This window comes from Catharus ustulatus, chromosome 8, assembly GCF_009819885.2.
Source record: "Catharus ustulatus isolate bCatUst1 chromosome 8, bCatUst1.pri.v2, whole genome shotgun sequence".
NCBI classification, from domain to species: Eukaryota; Metazoa; Chordata; class Aves; order Passeriformes; family Turdidae; genus Catharus; species Catharus ustulatus.
Genome location: NC_046228.1, coordinates 13,519,346 through 13,542,780, shown reverse-complemented (window position 1 = coordinate 13,542,780; position 23,435 = coordinate 13,519,346). Strand labels below are relative to the sequence as shown.

General features: G+C 40.8%; 1 protein-coding gene across 1 annotated transcript; it reads left to right on the top strand.

Annotated features, from left to right (window-relative positions):
• The first annotated feature begins 476 nt into the window (after positions 1 to 476).
• On the top strand, positions 477 to 22,946 carry OGA (O-GlcNAcase). The gene is made up of 16 exons (XM_033065971.2): positions 477 to 1,010; positions 4,577 to 4,628; positions 4,943 to 5,040; positions 6,256 to 6,386; positions 7,044 to 7,215; positions 8,075 to 8,173; positions 8,319 to 8,603; positions 9,139 to 9,297; positions 10,582 to 11,192; positions 11,587 to 11,761; positions 15,274 to 15,359; positions 16,218 to 16,322; positions 17,917 to 18,002; positions 18,907 to 19,099; positions 19,807 to 19,966; positions 20,645 to 22,946. Exons 1-16 carry the CDS (start codon positions 824 to 826, stop codon positions 20,779 to 20,781), a joined length of 2,736 nt encoding a protein of 911 aa, XP_032921862.1. The 5' UTR covers positions 477 to 823; the 3' UTR covers positions 20,782 to 22,946.
• Positions 22,947 to 23,435: the final 489 nt, after the last annotated feature.

Here is a 23,435-nt window from a genome sequence, read left to right as displayed (position 1 = left end):
CATCCCACCCCTCAGCACTCTCGTGGCCGTGGGCTGTGCCGTGCCGGGAGGGCCGGAGCGTTCCCGCCGCAGCGGCTCGGTCTCCCCTCCGCGCCGCGGCCCCGGCGGGCCCTGCTGAGCTTGCGGGGCAGCGGCACAACTAGGTCACGTCTCACGGGAGCCCGCGCGCACCCAACCCCCGCGCAGGCGCGCTCCCGCCGGGGAGCCGCGCCGTACAGCGCACGCGCAGAGCCGAGGTAAACACTTCATTCCCCTCCCTTCCCCCTCGGCGCCGCTTCCCTACACAAACCCCAGGGCGCATGCGTGTTGCCCCGCTGCCGCTTCCCCCTCAGGCTCCGCGGCCCCTCGCGCGTGCGCCTTGGGCGCGCGCTGCCTCCCCGCGCAAGCGCCCTAAGGCAGCCGCGGCCTCGCCCCTCCCGCTGCCAGCCCCGCCGAGCACGCGCAGTGCGCGCCCTCCCCCGCCCCGCGCCTGCGCAGCCCGCGCGCTCCGCCCGCCTCATTCCCTGAGGAGCCTCCAGCGCCCCACTCCGTTGTTCCCGTTCTACCGGCGCGGTCCCGGCCGGCCGTGTCCTTCGCTCTCCTCCCGTCGAGGCAGACACTTCTCCTGCCCCCGCGGCGGTGTCTTGGAGCGCGGCGGCTGCGGGCGGAGCGGCGCGGACCGGTTGGGGCCGGTTCCCCGCGCAGGCGCAGCGCCCCGTAAACAGGAAGCGGCGGCGGCGGCCCCGGAGCGGCGGAGACAAAGGGGCTGCGGAGCGGGAACGGCAGGGACCCGGCTCGGCTCGGCCCGGCCCAGCGAGCGGCGGCGCTGGCGGCGGGCGGCAGGATGGTGCAGAAGGAGGGGCAGGCGGCGCTGGAGGAGCCCCAGGGCAGTCCCAACCCGGCCGGGGTGCCCGGCGCCCCCTTAGAGCCGCCGGGCGCCACGGCAGGGCCGGTCCCAGGGGGCGAGGAGACCGACACCGAGACGGAGACCGCTCTGGGCTCCCGCCGCTTCCTGTGCGGAGTCGTCGAAGGTGAGAGTTTTCGGAGGGGGCCTCCCCTGGGAGGCAGGGGTGCGGGGGAATGGGGGGGTTCGATATCCGCGGGAGACCGGCGGTGGGCTGGTCCCAGCTGGCTTCGCTTTGCCGTCTCCTCCCCCGCCCGGAGGAGCCCGCTCGGCGGGGAGGCGGCGTGCGGTTCTTGGCCGGGACTCCGCCAGGCTGGGGAGGAGCCGCGGCTCCCGGGCGGGGCTTCTGCCCCCGGGGCTTCTGCTGGAGCGGGGAGCGCCCTTTGATGGCAGCTGTGCGGCGGGGCGAGGGCAGGCCTGGCACCCAGCGCACCCACGATTCCTCAGAGAGGCTGGGGCAGTGCTGGGCCTCGCCTGCTCGTACGTGTCTAAAGGGGGAAGTAGGAGAGAGCAGAGTTCCGCGCGATTATCTCGGCTGTACGTGCTCTTCCTGCACTCCAGAGAATCACATTCAGCCCTGAGTAGGGAACAGGTGATTCTGTAGACATCTGCTCAGTAATTAATAGTAAACGCACTTTGTTTTCTGAAGTGTTACAGCTTATTTTAATTGTAGAACAGTCCTATGTCTTTTAGCATAATTGCACCATTAAAAGGTTTAAATTCTTGTTGAAGCTGCAGAATAAAGGACCTTCTTGCAGTTCTCAGTAATGTGTTTCTGACAAGTAAGTTAAGGTAGGTGGTTGAAAGTCAGCAGGAAAAATGTTTTATTCCCAGTGTAACAGTTGGGGTAAAATTGTTTATTTCCTGTAATCTCTTATTATTTCTGTACTGATAATGATTTTCCAGTAGGAAAACAAAATGATTAGCAGATGGAATGGAGAGGGGAACAGGCAGTTCATCAGAGTCAGTATCTGCATTGCTTTGCAGGCTGTTTTCTGTGTGTATCTTTAAAAAAAATCTTTTGGCTTCTGTTGATATGACTGTGAGAGGTGACTTGGTAGGGCTTAAATACAATCAGTGTGGAGAAAAATATCTTTCTTTTGCTAATAGACTTAATTCTTTGAAGGTAGATGTGGAATTGAAGGCTTTGGAGACACATAGCAGTGAGGAGAAACACAGATTGTAACAGCATGTTTTCTCATGTTCCTGCTGATACACCTGGAACATGACTTGTTCATCCAGGTTTCTATCGGAACCACTGGGAATACCATCATCATTTTTCTTGTCATGTTAGTTACATTGTTGGTTGCCTCAGCATATCTTTTGTTGCAGGTGTTCTTGAGTATACTGTGCACAAAACAAAGCAAGAAAATGTCCTCTGCCCGATGAAGCCGTGGTGTTCATCCACACTGGTTAGGAGTTAACAGTCTAACAACAATATGTGTGTGGGGAAGACAAGGAATAGGGGAACGTTAAAAAAAAAAAAAGGCTAACAAAAACCCACCACCAACAGATAAACTTGTGGTGAATGAGGTAAACAGTAGTGAGTTGAAAACATCTGTCTCATTAGTGACTCCAGGGAGTTATAGAGTTAAGACAAAAACAGGAATTAACTTCAGAAGTGTAGATAAGTACTTAAACAGAGTAGTGGTTAACACAGACTGAGATGTAATGAGATTAGAGTGCGAGATGGAGAATTTGGATTTTCAGTAGAAAAGGCAGAGGGCAATTAGCCAAATACTGGGTGTGCACTCTAAGAATGTGAAGAGCATATGCCACTTATCAAATTCACTGTTTTGCAGAGTAATAAGGTCTAAGAGATTGCTGAATGTAAAGCTTTGGTGCACTGCCTCTAGGATGTCCTGACTTTAAGTGATGGAGAGCATGGTAATGGGATGAAGTATTTTGGCATGATCTGTTGACTTTGTATTAACCTGACACACAATCCTGAGGGAATAATACAAAACTAGGTTGATTTTTTTTTTTATTTGAACAGAAAGATCCAAGAATTTTAATCAGCTGGTGATAGTAGTAACCTAAGAAATGTGACAGATGGAAAAGTATTGCTGCAGATTAGCCACTTCTGTTCAGCCTTATTGAATAAGTTTTTGGTAACTGATTTTCTATTTTTTTTTCTGTAGTAAGCTGTGCTCTGCTTTAGGCTTGTAGGTCTGAAACAGTAGTATCATAAGTAAAGCAAAAGTGTTGTGAAGGAGTTAGGAGGCATAGGGGATATTAATTAGGTTTCACAGGATTTCACTTCTTCCGTGAGTTCCTGAGCTTCCTCAGGGCAGCATTAGTCAGAGTTAGGAAACTAGAGTGAAAATAAGAAATTCCTTCTGGGTGAAGTAAACTGAGGTTTTCAGGCCTCTGTGCTCTCTCTTGCTGTTCCCTGTTGCACTGGGCAGTTGTGAGGAAAAGCAGTTGCTCGGTTTTGCCATGTAGTGGTGCGAGGCAGTTTGAGATCACTCTTAGAATAATTCTTAAAACTTGAGCCTCTTGCTTTAAGCTTCTTACAAATGCATTGTACACTTAACATGTGACTGAAATACAATATATAAAAATGGCTTCAGTTGTGTCAGTTTGGGGTTTCAGAAGGTGGAAGGGTAGTTGTGACCTCAGTGAGACTGGATATTTAGAGATTTACAAGGGTGAGTAGCTTTGGAAATGAAGATACTGTTTACCTTTGGAACTGATGTTCCGCGGGGACTTGTGAGCATTGTGTATTAGTAGTATCATTCATCACTGAGTGGCCATGCTGTTTGAAAAGAAGAGCTTATTAAATTTCATGTTATTTTAGTCTCTGGTTTTTGCATGGACTGCAAGCTGAAGCTTTGTTTTGAAGTGCCCACTTGTGGTTGAACTGTTTGCACATAGGTCTAAGTGAGTTGGCTTGACTGAGAGGGCAATGAGAGTATTTTTTAAAATATTATGTTTCTAGAATGGAAAGATTAGATTTAAAGCCAGAAGCAGTTGCAATTTCCATGGAATTGTATGGCTCTCAATACACTCTGCTCTAAAATCACTTGTGTAGATGCTTTTATATATGATTATTCACAGACATAGTTAATATTAGCTTGTAAAACATGGAAATGGTGAAGTAGGATATCAGTTTGCATCTTAATATTGATAAAGAGCCTATTAAGCAGAATAAAATTAATTAAATCCTAAGCATTTTGTTTGACTCACTTGCACTCTTTTTTAATTGAACATCATTTTCTCCAGTATGTATTTATATATTCTGTGTGTATAAATTCAGTCCATACCACCAATTGAGCTGGTAAATATTTTCAAGTGTCTTCTGTGTTCACCTTAAAATCAAATCTATTTTGTGTCTGGAATGGTAATTTAATTAGGTTATAACTGCTCAGTCTGCTGGTATAATAATGCTGACTTGACTTGTCAAGGGCATATGCTCTGGAACACAGTTTGTATTCTGAAAATTAATTGCTTCAGTGGCCAAAATTATAAGACCTTAGATCATAAGAAAGAAAACAAGCTATAATTGCATTTTAAATTTAGATCAGTTTAGGTTATTACACTTTCCTCATGCTAACGATTTTTTTCCCCCTTTCTGTTTTGGGAAGATTGTTGACAAATGTAGCAAAAGAGGAAGAAAATGGTGGGTTGTAATACAAAGTTTCATGAAGCAGACATAATCTAACTGGATAATGCTAATCTTGTTGCCCGTAGGATTTTATGGAAGACCTTGGGTGATGGAGCAGAGGAAAGAACTTTTTAGAAGGCAAGTCATGTTTCCTCTTACTGCAGCACATTCCATTGGAATGTAATCATAAACTTCCACTTAAGTCTGGAAAGAATTATTGTTCTAACCTAGAGAAACTTTCTACCTAATATCTGTATTCTTGTGGATTTGTATTCACCTTTTCATCTTGCCTATTCCAAATTTGTGAAATATAATTTGTGCTTAAAATTGTTGTGACTTAATACTATTAACACAATGTTCAGTGAAGAAAAAAAATTAGATTGAGTAAAAGAATAACATGAGGTAAAACACAGAATTCCTGATTTTTTGGGCTTTTTTCCCTGTGTTTTTAGGCTTCAGAAGTGGGGACTGAATACATACCTGTATGCTCCAAAAGATGACTACAAGCATAGGATGTTTTGGCGAGAAATGTACTCTGTGGAGGAAGCAGGTAATTGCCTTTATTTCTCCTCTGTGTTTTCTATAAGTACATTTTTGAATGAATTGGTTATTGCTATGTATACTTGTGAGTTTAATCACAATAGCCATTCCCAAAGGTGACTGAAAACCTCTTTTTAATACCCTGCAGGTGTGTTTATTGGAGCTTTGGAACAAGCATGGATTTACTTCTTTTAACTATAACTCCAGATGATTTCTGAAATTGCTTTTAAGGCTTTGTCTTACAAGATTTATTTTTTGTCATGGGAAAGGTTGCTTAGACTTACTCCTCTGGCTCTTGAACATCTGGGTTGTATTTTAAAGTAAAAATTTTTTGCTTTAGAAAAGGGAAAAAAGATTGATGAGCAAATAGCATGTCCTTTTATGTGATTCATTAAGTCCTTGTCTCAATGAAAATAGTACCTGTTAGAAAAACAGCTCTTGACCAGTTAGAGGATAGAAGGTCTGCTCACACTAGTGTGAGTTGCTTTATCACCCTCTGGAATTTATGGGATTTATGTTACTTTATTAGATTGAGAGGATTATAGTTTTCCTTGGATGAGGGGAAAAACGATAGTCTCTTGAAATTAAATAATCCCTTTTGGGGGCCTATTTGAATCAATGTAGAAAAATAATGTAAAGGATACTGCAAGGTAATGTCCAATATCAGCAAAGATTGTTAAATATGCTAAAAATAATTCTCTTTATTCTTTCTTTGAGAGATTCCATCACAGGTTTGTTTCTTAAAGCAGCTACTTCTGCACAGTGATGTTAGACCCCACTTTTTCATGTGCCCAAGCTTCAGTCATATGAGTACCCTGTGAACACTGTCACATGGGGTGATATTACTGCAATAAATTGTTAATATGTATGGAAAAAGTGAGTAATAATTCTAGAGCTGTTGATGTATGTACTGTGGAAACAGCCTATATCCATATTTGTCTCACAGCATTGAGATAAAGAAAAGTTTAAAAATATATATAAAAATGTTAACATGGAAAATGAGAATACAAGGACCCTTGGTGTATTCCTTTTGGCATGATTGTTAAAAAATCTTCCAAATAATTTGGTGTTCTTTGCTTAGTTAGTTCCAAGAAATTCCAGCAATTATTTTTTTTTCTAATTATGGTAGAAGAGTTAGCTGTACTTTATAATATACATCAAATGATGCCTGAGAGTTTTTTTTAAATTGTTGAGTCCTTCTAAAATATTTTAATTTAATTTCCAGAGCAACTAATGACTCTAATATCAGCTGCACGAGAACATGAAATAGAATTCATCTATGCAATCTCACCTGGACTTGACATCACTTTCTCCAATCCTAAAGAGGTATCCACATTGAAACGGAAGCTGGACCAGGTAAGGATGACACAAATTTAGCACAGTTCCAGTGCTGCTTAATTTGGAAGCTCCTGTTCCCTGCTCACTCTTGCACTCTTCACCAGCTTCTTGAATCTTTTCAGCGCTGGTGTTAGTTTGGATGTCTCTGAACGATTCCCATGGATGTGTTCAAGTTGCATTGCAGAAGTAGCCAGTGATAACTTCAATTTATAAAAAAAATTTCTCATCTTGTATTGGATGCTGAAGGCTATTTTTGTCTTCAGAGTATTTCCTCATCTTGAAGCCAAGATGCACTGCTAAAGCAGGAGCTCTGGTGTACAGTAATGCCTTTGCAGACCTGACATCTTCTTTGCTCTCCTGACTCCTCTCCTTTGTCCAAGAGCTGTTACAGAATTAGCTTTTTTCCCAGCTGTCCATCCTGTGAGATCAGCTTTGGATGGTTAAAACTGGAACAGATTGCAGGTCTTTAGAGGTCTAATCTTTGAGAGAAGCAGAGCTGTGGGTCAGAGACAGGCATTCATTGTGAATAGAAACCAAAGTCTGTCTTGCCTCTGCTATATCCCCTTTCCTATACCTGTCTCTAAGGTAGATTAGATTTAAAAATCCTACAGTTCGATTAAAAGAAGCAGTAATAATTTAACAAATTAAACATTTTGCTCTTGTCTCTTGTATTAGGTTTCTCAGTTTGGCTGCAGATCTTTTGCCCTGCTGTTTGATGATATCGATCACAACATGTGTGCAGCAGACAAAGAAGTTTTCAGTTCTTTTGCTCATGCTCAAGTCTCAATCACAAATGAAATTTATCAATATCTAGGAGAACCAGACACATTCCTTTTCTGTCCTACAGGTAAAATGAGCAGAATAGTTTTGTTCAGCCTTAAAGGAGGGGGACTTACCTTACTGTTTGAAAAACTGGTTTAACATTTAAGAACTACCTTAAGGAATATTTTGGGGTTGATTGAAGAGATTGGCTTACAAAGAAAAGTTTGATTATTCAGATGTATGCAAAGATTTTCCCTAATTTATAAATTTCTGAAAGACTCAATGCTAAGCAAATAAGGCAGCTTGATAGAGCAGTTCAAGAAGTTTTAACTGAGAATTAGACTAAAGGAAAATTTTTTTTTTTTCTAATTTGAACTGAAATCTTTGCTTCTTGAATTAGCAGGTCGTTAGTTTTATCTAAGAATTATTTTAGAGTAGAGGTAGTCTGTGCTTACAGCTGTTACTGGTTCCTATTTTTAATAGGATTGCTCACTAGTCACCAGGTTGCTTTTTTATCAAAAATTACTTTTAGTTTATCCTCTTACACTGTAGTATTGTGGTTCTGTTGCAGATCTTAACTTTAAAGGCATGTTCCAGTGTTAAAATTCTTAGATATTCGCACTTTGTAATGAGTCTTGGGATTTTCTCATTCTCTTGGATACTCTCTGCTGTAACGTGGTCTTACATTTATGGACTTGATTAATTTTTTCCTAATTTTGATGTTTGAGCAATTTAAAACAATTCTCTACTGTTTGTTTCTGATATGCTAAATGTCATTCATAATGTCCTTTTTATTTATACTTTAGGCTTTTGGGCCTCATTTGATTAATTTTATCAATGTTTTTCATTTCCAAGGGTGATATTATTTTCTCAATGTGTTTGTGGGACAACTGAGTAAGTTGCCACACACATACATCCTTCTAACAGTGATTTTTCCTGTGCAGAGTACTGTGGAACTTTCTGTTATCCAAATGTTGCCCAGTCACCATATTTACGAACTGTAGGAGAAAAACTGCTCCCTGGAATTGAAGTGTTATGGACAGGTAAAGATTGATGGCTCATTTCTTTCATTTTGTTGGTGTTAAGTATTTTCTTGTAAGTATTTAGTAAAATAAACTGTTCAGCTACTTGGGAGTTGAATGTTCAAGTATATGCATAACCCTTCTGATTATCGTATTTCCTGCTTAGGTCCCAAAGTTGTATCCAAAGACATTCCGGTAGAATCCATTGAAGAAGTTTCTAAGATCATCAGGAGAGCACCAGTTATCTGGGATAACATTCATGCTAATGATTATGATCAAAAGAGGCTTTTTCTTGGGCCTTACAAGGGTCGGTCAACTGAACTCATCCCTCGACTAAAGGGAGTTCTGACCAATCCAAACTGTGAATTTGAAGCCAATTATGTTGCCATTCACACACTTGCAACCTGGTACAAGTCTAACATGAATGGAGTGAGAAAAGATGTGGTGATGAGTAAGTATGCATACCTGTTTGCTGCATCTATTCTTAACCATATGAATCATACCAATTCTTGGTGTTTTTAATGATTTTATGTCTTCCCCGCCAACTTTTTATTCTTATGATCACCTGGCCTTTTCTGTTCCATAAGTAGATGTCATTTGCCTGAAAGATAATGATCTTGCTTTGCTGACTTCCTGGGGCATAGCATGTGGTATCAAAGAATTTCTTAGTCTTGAGAGGTTTCTGTGATTATGTAATTAACTCTCTTGGAAAGCAGGTTTAATGCCCAAATTTGAAACCTATCCATGGATATGATTTCATTGGAGTAGGAGCAGTTCAGACCTGAAGACACCCTGAATGCCAGGATGTCTGGTTTTTGTGTCAACATTGGTGGTGGCCATAATTTTCCATTTTTTTCTAATCAGAACCTAGTAACTTATCATTTTTGTGAAGTAAGCCCCTGAGTTACTGAATGCCTTGTCTGACATCTATTTTTGCTATTTGAGACTAAACTAGTGTGATAACTTTAAAAAATTTGTCTGTGTAGCTGATACTGAAGACAGCACAGTTTCAATCCAGATTAAATTGGAAAATGAGGGCAGTGATGAAGATATTGAAACAGATGTTCTCTACAGCCCACAAATGGCCCTGAAGTTGGCCTTAACAGAATGGTTACAGGAATTTGGAGTACCTCAGCAATACAGCAGTGAGTATGATTTGGTATCATGCTGGGACTGGTAAAAAAACGGTGTTAGATGTTCAGTATTTGTATTTTGATTAAAGATATTTTACAGATCCTTGCAATTCATACTCTTCAGCTGGAAATATTTTCTGCTTTAGTAATTGGAGAGCCTTAAGTAAAAAGAGTGCTTGGTGTTCTGCAGTGTGCTTGTAATGATCTGACTGATCAACAGAAGCAATCTTTATGTATTATCCTTTGACACTTCTGATAGAAGGCAGGAAAGGGTCTGGATCTTGCTAGTCCCAGTTCTTACTAGACTTCAGTGGAACCTGAGAGAATAGGCAGTACGGTGGGGTTTATTTTGGTTTTTTTTTTTGGAGTTGATGCTGGGTTGTCGTAAAAACTAATTCTGGTCCTGAAGACTTGCAGTTGTTTTAAGATAATTTTACTTTCCTGAGTTTGTCTACATAAACCAGCTGAGTTCCTTCCAGCACTGTATACCTTTTGTGTACCAGTGGGAGCTTGGGATATGAGGGAAAATCTGTTTTTCTCTAGTGTGGGTTTCAGGTGATCAGAGCATCTTTCTGTGGTAACTGGTAATGGAATGGAGGAGCCTGTTCTCCTCTCTGCTCTGGTGCATTTATGCTTTTGAACTGCTGTAGAGTTTTGTATCTTTCTAAAACTCAACTGCAGCAGAAGCACTGAGTGAGGAGTAGTAATTAAAGTGTCAGTCCTCCTTCATTTTCACTATATAGTTTAAACTGGAAGGGACTTCTTGAGATCTATCTCGGGTCTAATGACCTTCATCAAGAGGGCAAGTTAGAGCAGGTTGTCCAAGATTGTATCTGGTAAGGTTTTGAGTGTCTCAGTTTTCCCCAGGTTAAAGACAGTTTTGAATTTGAAATACTTAAGCATCAGCATATCATATTAAACTTTTTTTTGTGAACTATCCTTTATATTCAAATACAACTTTACCAGTCAGTTGATACAGAGGGAAAAATAGTTACTTTGAAAGCTTTTTGTTCTGATGACATAGTTTAAAATGCTGCTGGCAGCACATAAATGTTAAATAATTTTCCTAACTTTTTCTTCATCCTATCTTTGCTTACCAGTTGTGAAAAGGAAACTTGCAAAACGCAAAGTCAGTAGTTAAAATTTCATTGACAGAAGTGAACAGACAAAGTACCAAAAGGAAGCTGTGCTGATGGGATGCTGTGGTAACAAAATCATCTGTCATTTGCAGGAGTTGCTGATTTGAATGTTAGTTGGCAGATATTGAAAACTAAACTTATTTCTTCTTATTCTTAGGTAGACAAGTGGCCCACAGTGGTGCCAAAACCTCCTTAGGAGATGTAGGACCACTGGTGGCACCATCCTCTTTAAATGCAGCAACAGTGGTCACCACAGTGTACCAGGAGCCCATCATGAGCCAGGGTGCGGCGCTGAGTGGTGACTCACCGGCCTTGGCCAAGGAGGAGGAGAAGAAGCAATCTGATGAGGAGCCAATGGACATGGTGGTGGAAAAGCAAGATGATGCAGACAAGAATGCAAATCAGATACTGACAGATATTGCCGAAGCCAAGATGGCAGAGGAGCTGAAGCCAATGGATACAGATAAGGAGAGTATAGTTGAGTCAAAGTCTCCAGAGATGTCTATGCAGGAAGACTCTGGTAGTGACATTGCACCTATGCAGACTGATGAGCAAATTAACAAAGAACATTTTGTGCCTGGGCCAAATGAAAAACCTCTTTACACAGTAGAACCAGTGACTTTAGAGGACTTACAGCTTCTTGCTGACTTGTTTTACCTTCCTTATGAACATGGACCCAAAGGTGCACAGATGCTGAGGGAATTCCAGTGGCTCAGAGCAAATAGCAGTGTTGTCAGCGTTAATTGCAAAGGAAAGGATGCTGAAAAAGTGAGTGCAAATCTTGTTTCTCTTATTTTATGTCAAAATCCCAAGCAATTTTATCTGTTGTCTGTACTGGAGACTGATGTTATAATTTGTAGGACCTGAAGGGTAGTGTATAATGAACCACAGACCACACTAATTTTCATTCCTCCAGTGGAATCTACTGTTTTAAGCCCTGTAGTGCCATGTAGCTAGGTGAAGGCAGTCTGGTATCTAAATATGACCAGTGTTCCCTGTAATGGCCTCACTTTTAACAGCCATAGAGAATATCTGTGAGTCATGTGTGGTGTGGTAGTCCATACTGGTAAAATGAAGTAGTGAATTGCATAGTCTTCCTCCATGTTTAGAGTACTTCTCCTCTCTGGGAGCCTGTGTTTGATCTTGTGGATCTTTTCCATAGATAGAAGAATGGCGTAACCGAGCAGCCAAGTTTGAAGAGATGTGCAGCTTGGTGATGGGCATGTTCACTCGCCTCTCCAATTGTGCCAACAGGACAATCCTTTATGACATGTACTCCTACGTCTGGGATATCAAGAGTATTATGTCAATGGTGAAATCTTTTGTGCAGTGGTTAGGTAGGTGCATTGGGAGCCATTATAATCCCAGAGAGCATATTTTTATGTGTGTTTTTAATTAGCCCACGGGGAAAACTGAAGTATTAGGCAAATGTGTTTTCTTGGACAGGGGGTCTGTTTTGGCCCTGTTTTAAAGGTTTTCCTGTCTTGCTATTTGAAGCAATGCTTGCAGTGAGTTTGCTTTGCTATTAAAAGTGAAGTCTGCTGGATGCTTAAGATTGGAGACCTTGATTTTCTTCTTGGGCTAATGAAACTTGAATCTCATCTGACACGTAAGTGTTGATTTTAACTTACTCTTGACTGAATGCACACTGGACTATGCCATGTAACTCCTTGGATGCCCTGCTGTATGATTGGAAATGACACTACGAAATGTGATCACATCAGCCATCTGCTGTTTGCTCTGTCTTGATAACTTTATTGCTGTCTTCAACAGACCTTTCAATGGGCCTGGCCATGAGGACGGTGATCCTCCCAGCCCCTGTGCGCATGCGAGCTTTAGCATAAGGCTATTCTGGTGCAAAAGAATTTCCTTTAAACCCTTTCCAAATTGCTGATTTTTTTTTTTTTTTAAATATATATTTTAGTTCTGGTAATGGGTGGAAATTGTGGAGCTCTCTGGACAGATTTAGTCTGAGACTTAAAATTATCTTGAAACAGGTGTTTTTCTTGGTTTTTTGTTTTTTTTTTTTTTTTTTAATGTGTGGCACTTTCTTCTTTGTTTTGTTTTGGTTTTTTTTTTTTCCCTGAAAGATTTTTGGGAGATCCTGAGTTGGCAGCTAGCACCAGCATGGCCTGGGTAATTCTAGTCACCTCATTTCACTTTCAGGTTTCAATCCAACTGTAAGGAATATGCTGTGGAGTTGCTCGACATATACACAGCAGACAGCAAAGCTGATGGTCTCAAATCACACTTTCTGTAGCTGTCACAAACCTCACAGTGGCTAACCATTACACAACCTTGGTCTAATCCTAGTGTTTGGATTGTCTTTAAATTATATTCTTAAATACTGACAGATTTAAACAGGGACAGAGAAGACCTGTTAAATCATCCACTTGGTCTGTACCCAACAAATTCCTGTGTTTTGTGCTTATTAAATATCTAATCCCTAAACCTGTAGTTGATAAAGAAGAGAGCTTTTAAGACTGCCTTCTGCAAAACACAGAGAAGAAAACCTAGTGGGGGAGGAAAACTCAACAGCATTGTAGTATGTTAACATTTCTCTAACAAACACATGCTGTTTTAAAAGCTTTAGTTTGTGCATTTTTAAGTGTAACACAACTCCTCCAACTTTACTATCCTTGCAGTATGTTGACCTTTAGCTAGACAGAATGCTCTCTTCTTGATGACTTAATCTGCTTACAACTATAGACCTGAGCTCTATAAAGGGAACAGTGGTTCTTGTAGTGTTTGAAAACACTGAGGGCCAAATGTAGACTGCATTTCAGAATTACCTGACTATGTACTAAATTCAACTGAAATTGTTTTCAATGTCCCTGTAAAGTTGGGTTCAAGTATCTAAATGCATCAAATATTTGAAGTAGTTCACAGTAAAAGCCAGCTCAGTAAACACGAACTCTGTTAACTTTGGCACTGTTCTGTTCCAGTACTCACACTGGTATTAGGTAGTTGAAAAATTCAAGGGTTTACACATATACAGTGTAATACTCTTATGCTAGCAGTGCTTCTGTGAGAGGGACCTTTTTTATCTTCAGTTTACATTTTATCACTAGTGTAAATACAGAGTAAGGATCTTTGATAAAATACCTCATTATATAAAATACATTACAAATCCAAACAAGTTAGTTTTCACAGTGGTGTGCTTAATGGTCCACTGGATGTTCACTTTCTTCACCTCTCCTCCAAAGTCCAGCTAGCATTCAGTCCCTTAAATTAGTGTGGCTGTACAGTACTATGGATTACTAATGACTTCTATTGTCTTCTTCCCCATTGTGTACAGATGGGAGAATCCTCAGCACAAGTTTCTACTGCTATTGGATGGACAGCGCCAGATGTTCACAGCGCGTCGTCATTAATTAATTAAAATGGAAAGGTTTTGTCTGTGAGGCAGCTCAGATAGATTAGATGTGCATCAGGCATGAACTGAAGTCACATTTGCGCAGCGACTAAGGCATTAACTATGTTTTTCATTTATACAGCTCTTCATTCACACAGCTCTTTACTGTAATAGTTGGAAGTGCTAGTTAAGTTGTAGTCTCAAAGGACAGACAGATACTGTCTTCCAAGTTACTGACTAAATCTCTTTGGGAAGGATGCCTTCTTACGTGAGAATTCTAAAATGTGGGAGTAAACTGAATTTCAATTCTGGCGTTTGGACTGTTTCTGAAATTTACCATTCTTTAAGGTAGTTTGTATTTAACCTATATTCCTAAACTCGCATGAATGTCAAACTTGGCACACTTTGGGACTCTCTGACTAGCACAACATACTTGTCTGTACTGATCTGAGACTGTTACTTGAACAGGAGGTAGATTGCTGTCCACAAAAGGAAAAGAATATTTGCGCTGCTCCTCTTGTCAGAAAACTAGGCGGGTAATGGAGATCTCCCCTCCATGTATTGTTTGGCTTTTTTTTCTCTCCAGAGCTGTCATTTATGTTACTTGGTGAAGGCTGCAGTGCCTTGGTGGCAGAACAGTCTTAAAAATCAAACAGCCAATGGAAGCTTCTTTTCTAAAGCAAGTGCAAGCTAAAGCTAAGCACTGCAATGGGCCTGCTACTGCTGGTTCCCTGGTGTGTCCAATATGCTTGTGGAAATAAAAATCGAGATATGAAAAGCAAAGCTGATAGTGGCCACCACGGTATATCAGTTAAATTGTAAGTTAATTCCAGTTAACACTACTTAGCTTCTTAATATGCCAACAGTCTTATGAAGGTGTGACCTGGATTATCTAATCTGTGTAGTCTCTTGCAAGAATGCTGTTTCATACAGCTGTCCTGGCTGCCTGATCTGTTCCAGACTGTTTGCATGTATTGCTAGTCCTAGTTTTCTGACAAGATTAGAAACAATCAGTACTAAAATGTGACTTCAGCAAGGTCCATTTTTTTTTTCAGGGGCTGTGATAATGCTATTTGTTTGATCTAAAATTTATGGTAGTAGCTATTGAGCCACATTGCTTCCAAGATGTCAAATTTTCATAGATGAAATGAATGTTTGACACAAATATGCAAAAAAAGTGTACAAAATGTGTGGGAAGTCTACATAGTTCTGCATGACACCATTCTTGTGCCTTTTGGTCTAGAATGAAGTGTGTAGCTGAATTGCCTCACCTGTCTGTTACAGGTAATCAGAATTTGAAATACCGTAATTAGTGCACAAGCACAAAAGCTTTATAAATGCTACATTATTACAGCCCCTTCCCCTCCCCAAGCCCTGGATTCTAGCTCAGTTAGAGAGCATTTTCCACAAGTGTATGTTAGCTTTTTGGACATGTAAGACACCCAGGAAATCCCCCTTCTCGTAACATTCTCCGCTTGGATCTGATCTCAACAGGGTGTCGTAGTCAATCTTCAGCACAGTTCTTAAGTGGAGACCAAGAACCCTGGGCCTTTAGAGGTGGTCTAGCAGGAGAGTTCCAGGTATCAATATGACTTCACAACTGAATGACATTTTCTTTGTTTTATGAGAAACCTTTTGTTGCACATCAGAGGTCTGGAAGGATTGGTCTGCCGAAGGCTTTCTGGTCCAAAGCCCATTAGCCTTACAGCTTGGTTTAAAATAATTTTCCTCCCCTTTCTACAGTAATTTCTCAAGGAGATGCTGCCTGTCCCACGCGCATGCGAAGCGCAGCGGCTTTAGTTGTACATTTCACATTGTTTCTTTGCAGGTCGCACAGCATTTTTACCTGCGCCCGCAATTGCACAATGCGCGCATGCTTGTCTGCCGATGGGAATTCCATGAGCAAAAGGGGTCGTCATCCAAATTTTGGTTCCTCTCTAAATCACACTGTTATGCGTTTTATTGCGAGGAATTCAATTGGCAAATATTCCTAAATCGCTGTTTGTACCATGTACAGATTTGTTCATGGATTTTTCAGGCGCTGTACTTTTCCCCCCTCACAGGTGCTCTGCGCGCAGCAAATTGAATCAGCGCATTGCTTTTGGGATAAAGCGTCTCCTCTGGCCAGTTAACCCTCTTCAGACCAAACCTTTCCTCCTGACATTCTATGTTCTTAGACAGTGTAGATACGATTGGTAAAAAGTTTTTTAAAACAGTTAAGATTAACAGACTCTTAATGTGCTGTTTCAATTGCATATTTTAGAACACCAATTGGATATTTTCTATTCAAATAAGGTTTTTGCATTTGTAAAGCATACCAACCCCACCTTCTTCTGGGGTAGCAAGTAGCAAATGTTATTTTGGGAGTCTGCAGTGCACACCCAAGAGTGATGGGTTTTGTTGTTCATCCAGTTATATTAAGTATTTTGTTTTCACAGCGCTTGCTGCCTATTGATGGGGCAAATGACCTCTTTTTTCAACCACCTCCATTAACACCCACTTCCAAAGTGTACACCATACGACCCTACTTCCCTAAAGATGAGGTAACTGCTTTGACACTTGTCACTTTTGTTGTTAGTGATGCACTTCCTTTTGTGGCAACAGTGGTTACTGCTGAGTCCCCTCTTCCCCTAATGAAGCAGGTCTTCTGATACCTTGCACAAGGCAGAAATGCCAGCTCACAGGAAAACTGAGGTTCATTGAAATGCCTCTGGTTCAGCGACATGCTGTGCTGCAGTACATGTACACCCACAGCTTCATTCCCAGCCTCCCACCCCCTCCCCTTTTAAATCTGTGAGTGCATTCCTTATTTATGAAAGGCAAGTTAAATTTGTTCACCGCTGGTGAAAAATTCTTGCAGAAGGGAGACATGCAGTGAATTAATCTTAGAGGGTGGGTGTATATGCCTGTTTCACTCAGTGGTTATTGTGGTACCTGCTGGTATTTGCAGAGCTGTATAGGCAGAACATTGATACTGCATCTCAAAATGGAGCTGAAAAATGTGATCATGGTTCAACCATTCATATTATTTTAGTTACAGTTGGAAGCTTTTTAGTATAATTTTGAAAGAATGTTGTCAAATCTGCTTTGGAGTGTTTGATACTTTAAAATCAGGAAAAATTTATTAGTCATTATTGATTAGTGCTTTTTACCTTCTCTGTTTTCTGAATGGATCTGTAGTGTAGTTTCTTTCCTATTAGCTTGGCATGGAGAACACTTGAAAGTGAGGCATCAGCCAATAGTTAGTTTAACTCTTTACGGATGCAGTTTAAACCATATAGGGATTAATGCAGCTTGAAATGTTGCATTGGTAGGTACACTGAGATAAAACAGGAGTTTCTAGGTTGAGTTTGCAGTATTTCAAACGAGTCCTAACTTTGAAACCAGTCAGACATACGAGGCTGACACGTGAAGATTCCTTTTGTTGCCACTTCTAGGTCAGCTCTGGCCTCTGCTGTTCTCACGAGCAGTAAAGCAGTCTTTTCTAAACTTTTGTGCAGGACTTGACCTAAGATGACTTGTTCTTTTGTAGAAAATGGAATTGATATTTCTAAACCACCTTAGCAATTAGAGGTACAGCTAAGTATGCAGCCATGAACAATATTTGTTCTGTGGAGTTGCCCTTTAATTAAAGGAAGGAAGAGAAGTGTCAAATGCAAAGCATTTTTGTTAAAGAAAAAAAGGTGAAGTTTCTTATTTGTGACTGATACAAATTTACTCTTTTAAATAGAGTCAGGTGAAATCCTTTAATATGCAGGATCTTTCTGTCCTTGGCAGAGATTGAATTACTGTACTTGCACATCAGAGGTTTTGTAAGGGGACTTTGCAGCAGTGGTGGTGGTCTTTGCTGAATGTTTAATATTTAACCCTCAGAATTAATCTTGTGCTATTCAAGAGGAGGAGGTTGACCTCCAGCCTTTCCTTCCCAGATATTCAACTTAACTGCAATGTTTTTGAAGGCAATTTTGAGTTACTTTCAGGGAAGGGATGGAGGGAAAGCCATCCCTTTGCATAGACGGATACTTTTGACCTCTGGTGATTCACTGGCTGTCAGTACTAGGTTACAGTGTAGCTGTTAATTATATACTCTTTTGAATGTGACTGCTAAGTTGAAACAATCTATTTTTCTTCTCTTAGGCATCTGTATATAAGATCTGCAGAGAAATGTATGCTGATGGAGCTGATCAACCCTTCCATAGTTTACCAGATTTAATTGGAGACAAGTATGTATTAGGAACAAGTGTCCTGCAGAAGTGATTCTGAAGGATGGAGTTCTGATAGTGTATTTAATTTGAATTTTTAGAATTGTGTGTGGAAAAAATACAAAGACCATTTGAAGTAGATAAAGTAATTTACTCTCAGGAAATTGGTGTTTTGATTTCTTAAAAAGACTGTTGACAGTTATGTCTCAGCTCATGTGCTGGTTACCTGTTGTAAGCTGTTAAAATCAATTTAGCTGAAACCTCTCTATTATGAAATCTGTGCATCATAGTACCTTATTTCAGATTTTGTGAAAGTCTATGAGAGTGTCCATACTCTGTAATTACCCTCTGGCATGTTCTTCTGACCTACTGTAGTTCTTAAAATTGACAGGTTTTTGAGGTGCCGTTTCCCAGCCAAGTGCCTAAAGTCTTTTCTGAAGTACATGTATAAGCTTTTTTAAAGGATAAACAATGATAGATGAAGTTTAAAAAAATGGGGCATTAAATCTGAGCCATAAAATTAACTACTTTGAGTGGAATTTTTTTTGTCTCAGATGTTTACTTTAGATAGAACTTTATATAGAGTCTGCTCTGAGTGGTGACCGGAAGGCAGTTAAGAAAGGATGTGTAACTGGTATCAAGCAATACCCAAAGGAAATTATGAAAGCAAGTGAATAATGGCAGCAGAGCAACTAAGAGCAAAAGGTGAAGAGCAATGTGTATGGAATTAAACTGGAATCCTGAGGTGCAGATGTTGCTTATAGCTGAGTTTTGACAGCTGATCAGCCAGTTAGTGCTTTGTTGAAACTAATTCCATGACTGGAGGACTTGCTTTTTGGTTCACCCTGGAGTCTCCTCCATGGTACTTGAAGAGCAAACTGACCTTCTTCTGACTGAATTTGCTTTTTTTTTTTTTTCCCTGCAGGTTAGTTGGAGGTCTGCTCACCCTTAGCTTGGATTACTGCTTCGTCTTAGAAGATGAGGATGGCATATGTGGTTATGCTTTGGGAACAGTTGATGTAACTCCCTTCATTAAGAAATGCAAAATGTCTTGGATTCCTTTCATGCAAGAAAAATATACTAAACCAAATAGTGACAAGGAGCTGTCTGAGGCAGAGGTTGGTATAACCTGTGAGATCAGAACTATATGAAGTCTTTCCAAAGTGGGTCTTTGTTTTTTTTGAGCTCACATAAAATTCAGTTTTTGCACCCTTCTGTGCTGTAATGTGCCCATGAGGTGTACTTTAGTAGTAATCAATGCAGTAAATGTAAAGCACGTTCATCTAGAGAAAATTATGTTTTTAAAATAAAGTATTGCTCCTGCTCTGTTCTACTGCAAAATGCAGTATTAGTTTCTCCATGCTACAGGTAGAGCACTGAAAGTCACATCTGTTTTAAATATTGAAAACAAATTCAAGAGCATTTGGTTTTGGTGTGAAAATCTATGAGCTATTTGTGTTGTGTGACAGCTGTAAATGGTCAAAGCAACCTAAAACTGCCCATTAAAAAGGCAAAGAAACAAAGAAGAGTATCTATGTGGAAACTGTTGGTTATGTGTTGGCTTATGTTTTCTTTCACTTGAAGTATGGGTCACTGAAAAAGGCGCTTTGCATGCCTCCTTTGATGGTCTGAGAAGCTTTTCTAGACAGTCTTTTTGTCTAGAGTGCGGACAGCGATCAGCAGGTGAGGAACTGGGCCGCTGTCAGAGGTGTAGCTGAAAAGCCTGCTGGTATACTCCATGAGCAAAGCAGTCTCCCGTGGTAAAGAAGAATGAGAATGAAAAGCTGGATAATTACTAAATACCTGTTTCCCATATTCTTTTCAGAAAATAATGCTAAGCTTCCATGAAGAACAAGAAGTATTGCCAGAATCGTTCCTTGCTAACTTCCCGTCTTTAATAAAGATTGATATCCACAAAAAAGTGACAGATCCAAGTGTGGCCAAAAGTATGATGGCCTGCCTGCTCTCTTCTCTAAAGGCTAATGGTAAGTTTCTTGCACTTAGAATTCCTTGTTTTCTAACTATATGTCATTTCTAGGGTGCAAGGCAAATTTGGGAAGATTTGGGTAAATAATTACAAAAGCTTTTGAACAGCTAACTTCGGCTACCTTGAAAAAGGGAGCTTTTCATTTTAGCCATTATCCTACAAATTAGAAGATAGGCTGAACTGAGGGAGCAATTTGGCGCTGAGAACAGACATCTTTACATCTTGAACACTGCACAAAAGTCTATATTTTCCCTACTGGCACTGGTAATGATTTTTTTTAGGTTTGACTGTGTGCACTGGTGAGTAAACTTTACTAAACTTTCAGTATGGGAAGTGCTAGGCTGCCTTCTCTGACTGTGCACCCCTCATTCACAGTTCCTTTGTGCTGCTTGGTGCCCTCTTTCAATGCTGTTTTTGGAGCCAACATCAGATATTTTTGTGTGCAGTGAAAGGTGTGCAGAGTGTTTGTTCAGACTGATAGATGCCTGCAGTGGACAGTCCCATTAGGGGATGGTCAGCTGGGCTGCCATAAATCTGGACTCTTGGGCACTATGCTCCATGTGGAATTAGATCACTGATTTACCTGCTAAAATAGGTGGGAACTTCAGTAATATTTTGTCTGTGCTTTTTACAGTAACTCTTCTACAGTATTTTGTTTCTTTTCTTTCTTCTGCAGGCTCCCGTGGGGCTTTTTGTGAAGTGAGACCAGATGATAAAAGAATCTTGGAATTTTACAGCAAGCTGGGTTGTTTTGAAATTGCTAAAATGGAAGGATTTCCAAAGGATGTTGTTATCCTTGGAAGAAGCCTTTGAAGTGCTCGACAGCCAACTGTTCCAGTACTGTAGACCCTAACAGCTGGGCAGGTAGTGGTGGGGATCTTCATATGGTCTAACTGCACAAAGCCAGCAATAAGCCAGCTTGCTAAAAGGGGCTATGCGAAAATCACCCATCACACATTCAGACTGTAATTTGTTGGAAGGGGATAATGCTGCTGAAAACATTGTTACAACAAAGAGAAACCCTGTCCTCCCCTGGTCCTGTGTGAAGTGCCAAGGAATTTTGCATGGGCTATAGCTTCTCAGAGGAGTCCCTCTCAGTCAGTGCTGTGGTTGATGACAGTTCTCTGCGTTCAAGTGTCAACAGAAAATTGGTCTCTGGCAGAATGCCTATAAAGATGCAGGGTTTTTTTTTTTTCTCTGTCATAGAGCAGAATGTGCAATTGTAAGTTGCAGAAATTGGAGGGATTGCTTGTGTCAATCAGCATTTTTAAAGATAAGTAGTTACAGTTCTATTTTTTACTACCTTTGCGCTTGTTGATAAAGCAATGACCCGTTGTCACTTCCAATGACCATTGGTTCAAGCTTTGTGTTTTGTTAGGGACAAATGTGCAGTGGTCTGTGGCAGAAGTCACTCAATGACAAACTTGTAAATCTCAGTGTATATAAACTTAGCTGTATGCTAACTAACTTTTTGTTTACTGGTTTTTGTAACTTTTTCTTTTGAAAAATGAAATGGTATAGGTCCAAGACGGCACTTTTGGAAAACCTAAAACCACAATCGAGAACAAGTCTGTCCTCAGCACTGACCTTTCTTACTGTGCCTCATATCCAGGGCTAGGAACTGACCATCTTGGGAAAGGGGAGCACATCCCAACTGACCCTTCCTTCAGATAGCAGTTTGTCACTGCTTGAGGGTATCATTCTCCTGGGACTGAAACAGCAATTCACAGGATGCTTTGCTGAACCTGTTAATTTTGGTAATGTTCGCATGGGATTATGGATGAAAGATGGTGAGAGGGAGAGAGAGCTGGCCCACAGCTGGGATTTGTCCTTGGAAGAGTCACCATGTTTCAAAGCCTGTTTGTACTAGTTTGATTAAATCAGGGTCTTCAAGTCCTGCACATTTGTATCAAATAACTTTTCTATAAGAAATGCCACAATAAGCACATTTTTACCCATTATTTAAATGGTTATCTACTTTTAAATGTTCCAAGAGTTTAATGTTTTTACCCAGGGTGGACATGCTTGATGATGGGATGCGTTGTATGGGACCTGGTAGATAGCTGGGTCATTTAATGGGAATGGTATTTCACAGTAGTCCCAGTGTCCCAGACAGGTGATTGGACAACGGTATGTACTTTGCAGTACTTTGTTTCTTTCACCTGCTGCCATCAGCTGTCTGTATCTTATGTTTAAATTTTCCTGGGGTTTTTTCAGTGGTGCACGAAGGAAGCTTGGTTGCTCTTACAAGCCTCCAGATGCATAGAAGTTGATTTGCAACCTGTAATGAATGGCATTAAGACTGCAGTAATGCTCTCTGCAACCTGTAAGGAGATGCTGTGTTTGGCCTTCTGGTGCAGTCACGTGCAAGATGTTTCTTTTTTTTTTTTTTTTTTTCTTTGCAGAATGTGAATGATTTTTAATGCGGTAGCGAAGTATTTAAGTTGAAACAAGTTCATTTCATTTTTAGAGAGAGAGATATGGGGTTGTGCTGTGGGATTTCATTAAGTCCAAGCTGAATGCCACTAGTTTTTATACAGCTTTGAGTGCATGTTGAGTAGCTGATACCTTGATTTACCAGGTGGGAGAGTTTTGTTTCTTCATGGATACCAGAATTGACTTATTTTATCTGGATGCATAACATTACAGCATAGGATGCTTGTGGCCTTATTTCTTGGCTTTTAAGGAGTTGCCACATTTTCTCTTCCTATGAATTTGTTATTATTATAGAAGTTAATTGTCTAAGCCTATGGAATGTCAGGCCAATACCATCATTCTAGGATTGTAAAGTGATATGTTGACATATCTTTCATGGTTATGAATTTTCATTAAGGTTGGAATGCCACTTTCATTAATCTGTTTTAGATCAACAGTATCTGTAGCAGAAAAAGACCTGTAAAACTGTATTTGAAGACCATGCGAGAAATAGAATAAAAATTGAGAAGTGAATGTAAATAAATGTGTATTTTGTGTATGAATTGGTCTAGAAACAGAAGTGATTCAGCAATGTACATTACATCACACTGTGTTTGCCCTTGGGATCAGCTGCTGGAAACTTGTGTCTGGTTTTGTTGTTGACAGTTGTACATCCACAGAATTTAACTAGGGAAGATAAATGCAGAGGTAACTAAAGCAAGTAGCTTCCTGGTTAGAGTGACAGCTGAACAAAGGGATGGACCAGGGGTATGAAAAACAGCTTTTTCCTAAGGTCACTTCACAGGATTTTGTCCACCTGCTGCAGAAGTGCGCTCACTGCTGGTGTGGTTCAGAAGCTGTGCATAACAGGATAACACACAAACTGAGCAGGGAAGTTAGCAGGTGAAAAGTTTTCTCTTGGCCCAGTAAATTCTCTGACAAAATGAGTAATGTGTTGCATATAGATGGCTGTTTTCTTAAAGCCTATTTTATGAGGTTATGGCATACTTGTCTCCGTACGACACATCTTGGCACGGGAAAAGGGATTGTGC

Excerpts from the sequence above, each read along its gene's own strand:
- OGA (XM_033065971.2), top strand. The coding sequence starts at position 824 with ATGGTGCAGAAGGAGGGGCAGGCGGCGCTGGAGGAGCCCCAGGGCAGT. Across the intron at positions 1,011-4,576 it reads CCTGTGCGGAGTCGTCGAAG|GATTTTATGGAAGACCTTGG; the intron begins GTGAGAGTTTTC and ends TGTTGCCCGTAG. Across the intron at positions 15,360-16,217 it reads GTCTAGCAGGAGAGTTCCAG|CGCTTGCTGCCTATTGATGG; the intron begins GTATCAATATGA and ends TTGTTTTCACAG.